This window comes from Podarcis erhardii (genome assembly GCF_964252035.2).
Source record: "Podarcis erhardii genome assembly, chromosome: 8".
Classification (NCBI taxonomy): domain Eukaryota; kingdom Metazoa; phylum Chordata; class Lepidosauria; order Squamata; family Lacertidae; genus Podarcis; species Podarcis erhardii.
Window position 1 is genome coordinate 7,915,419 of NC_138499.1, and position 2,607 is coordinate 7,918,025.

General features: G+C 41.4%; 1 protein-coding gene across 1 annotated transcript; it reads right to left on the reverse strand.

The window, feature by feature from the left end:
- Positions 1-216: 216 nt before the first annotated feature.
- Positions 217-1,167, reverse strand: LOC309349244 (mas-related G-protein coupled receptor member D-like; the record flags this gene model as incomplete). The annotated part of the gene is made up of 1 exon (XM_081874989.1): positions 217-1,167. The coding sequence occupies one exon, from the start codon at positions 1,165-1,167 to the stop codon at positions 217-219; it is 951 nt and encodes a 316-aa protein (XP_081731115.1).
- Positions 1,168-2,607: the final 1,440 nt, after the last annotated feature.

Genomic DNA, 2,607 nt, shown 5'->3' on the forward strand with positions numbered 1-2,607 from the left:
TAAATGTTTGGTAACTTTAAATAATCTGTACATGCATATCCCCCCCCCCCCAGAAAATAACAACAACTAGGAAATTCTTCTGCCACTTAGACCACAACTTCCATAACACCAGATAGAGGGCACAGACTGGGGAAAGGCTCAACAATACAGTAATAACAAAAGGAGAGAGCTTAAGCTTCTATGGAGGCTTCAATATTTATTTTCACTGGGGAACTCCTATTCCCCTTTGCTGTCTCCCTCCTCCTTTAAAACATTCTCAAGAATACTCTTAATTCTCTCCCGGGAATGATGACTCTTCTTCCTTCCTACCAGGAAATAAATCGCAGGATTAATGGTGCTGTTAAGAGAGGCACATATGAACGCATATTCTAGGAGGTAGGGATCTTTATGAAACAGAGCCAGGTACTGAACAGCATCCATTGGGATAGCAAGGAGGAGAAAGAAGAGGAGTGTAAGCAAAATGGCCATTATAAGTTTCCCCCGCTTACACTCATGTGGTTTTAAGTAGACCTTCATGGACAGGGTTACGGTGGAGAGGGACATTAACAGGGTGCAGAGCAGGGCAATGACAAGAAACTGGTAGGAGCTTAGATTACAATATATCCTGGTTAGCCTGAGCGTGATGTGAATTCCAGAAGTCACAAAGGCAAGGATCCATATTGCGGCACACACGATGATGGACAGGTGCTTGTGCTTATGGAAGCGATACCAAATGGGGAAAAAGATGCACACAAACCTGTCAATGCTGATAACCGTCAGGAGAAGCTGGCTAGCACTGTATGTGAATAGGAAGCCAGTGTAAAACAATGACCTTAGAAGCTCAAAATGCAAGTAATGTGACTTACATACAACCCAATTCAAATCAATAGCAACTACAGCAGTGAGTACACCAAAGTCAGCAATGGCGAGGTTCAGGATGTAGGTGGTGAAGTGATTCCTCTTGATGCGGAATGCCAGGAGCCAGATGACTGTCCCATTTCCCACAAATCCGAAAAGGCAGAGAAGCAAAGTGAAGGTGATCATGAAAAACATTGCTAAAGAACTAGCGGCACAGCTGACCCTTGGATCACAGCTGTTATTTGTTGAGGACTCCGTGATACTTTGCGTTCCATTGTGTTCTTTTCCAGCATCCATCTGGGACAGAACTGACTGGCAGAAATTTGCCATCCTGGTCAGTTTCTGCTTTGATACTCCTTCTGCTGTGGAGATTCCTCCTAGAAGAAAAGATAAGAGCTGGATTTGTTTCTTGCTTTGGGGCTAAATGTATAATGATGCTCCTCAAGTTCTCAGCTGGGTCTTCTTGGATCCCCACTATTGATCAAAGTTAAAAGCGATTTAGATTATTTCAGATCTGTGTTATTGTCAGATCAGTTCATATTCATACTACACTCCTCCAGAGAAAATTTCTCTGGTGCAGAGCGATTGCAGAAGGGACCACAAAAAATTAAAACGATAGAAATGAAAATATAGCTCCTTTCATTTAGAGAGTAATTCTACTCATAGGACAATTCAGGTGATGGAACTCAAAGAGTCATTTTTAATGCACCAGAAATTGTGTTCAAGCCCATCCAAATAGGAAGATGCATGCTGGACTTGCAACTTTCATGGGGTTGGAAACATACAAAGCTTTCATATTTGGAATATACCTTGCTTGTATTGTCTATACTAGGTTGAATCCATTTTAAATGAGTTACAATTAGTTTCCATTGACATCAGTGGGACTTAAGTCATGGTTTGGGTCAGCTAACCTGGCTACCACTCCAATTTCCTTTGAATTCATTGGAACTTGAAGTGGGCATGGTGAGGATTGCATTGTGAGCTATTCCTCAACTCCAGCTTTCTTCCAACCAACTACTTTTTGCACATACTTTTGACTAAAGCACACATTTCCACATTTTATTTTCACTGACATCTTTATTTCATTCTACAATTTCACTTAAATATGTACGTTAGTTTAAGCATTCTTCGGTTGAAGAACTGCATCACAAAATTCAGATAAGTGTGAATTTTGAAGGACAGTTCTATTTCAGTTCACTCATGGTTCCAGTAAGTGTTAATTTGATAGATTCAGCTTTAAATGCACATTGAATCAATTTCTCCCCCATTTCTAAGAATGAGGACTAAGAGGATGAGCCAAGGTGTCAGATAAAATATTGTCTTTGAATAGGAATCAAAGGAAGAATAAATGAGAGCATGTTGGAACCACAGGAGAATTGACCATTAATAAAAGTTGTCATGCACAGAATCTCCTACCTTTACAGATCACACCTGTTGGCTCACAACTGGGTATAGATATACTTCTGATGTTCTCCTCCTTGATTTCCAGGACCTCAAGCCATACATTTCCTTTCTGCTTCAAAAAAGTGCCAACTACAACATGCCCATGCGCACTGAGCATACTACCTGGAGCCGGGAGGGTCAGGGATGGGCTTTATGTTCAGACAGGGTGGGGCACCATCTTCACATCATGATGAAACGTACAAGAAATCCATTAGTTGGTGCCTCAGTAACCAAGGTCAGGGCTCTGCAACTTTCTGTGTGGGCAGAAAATAAATGCTTCTCAAATGTAAAGTCTCGAGGGAAGTTAGCACTTATCCTTGCAGGTGT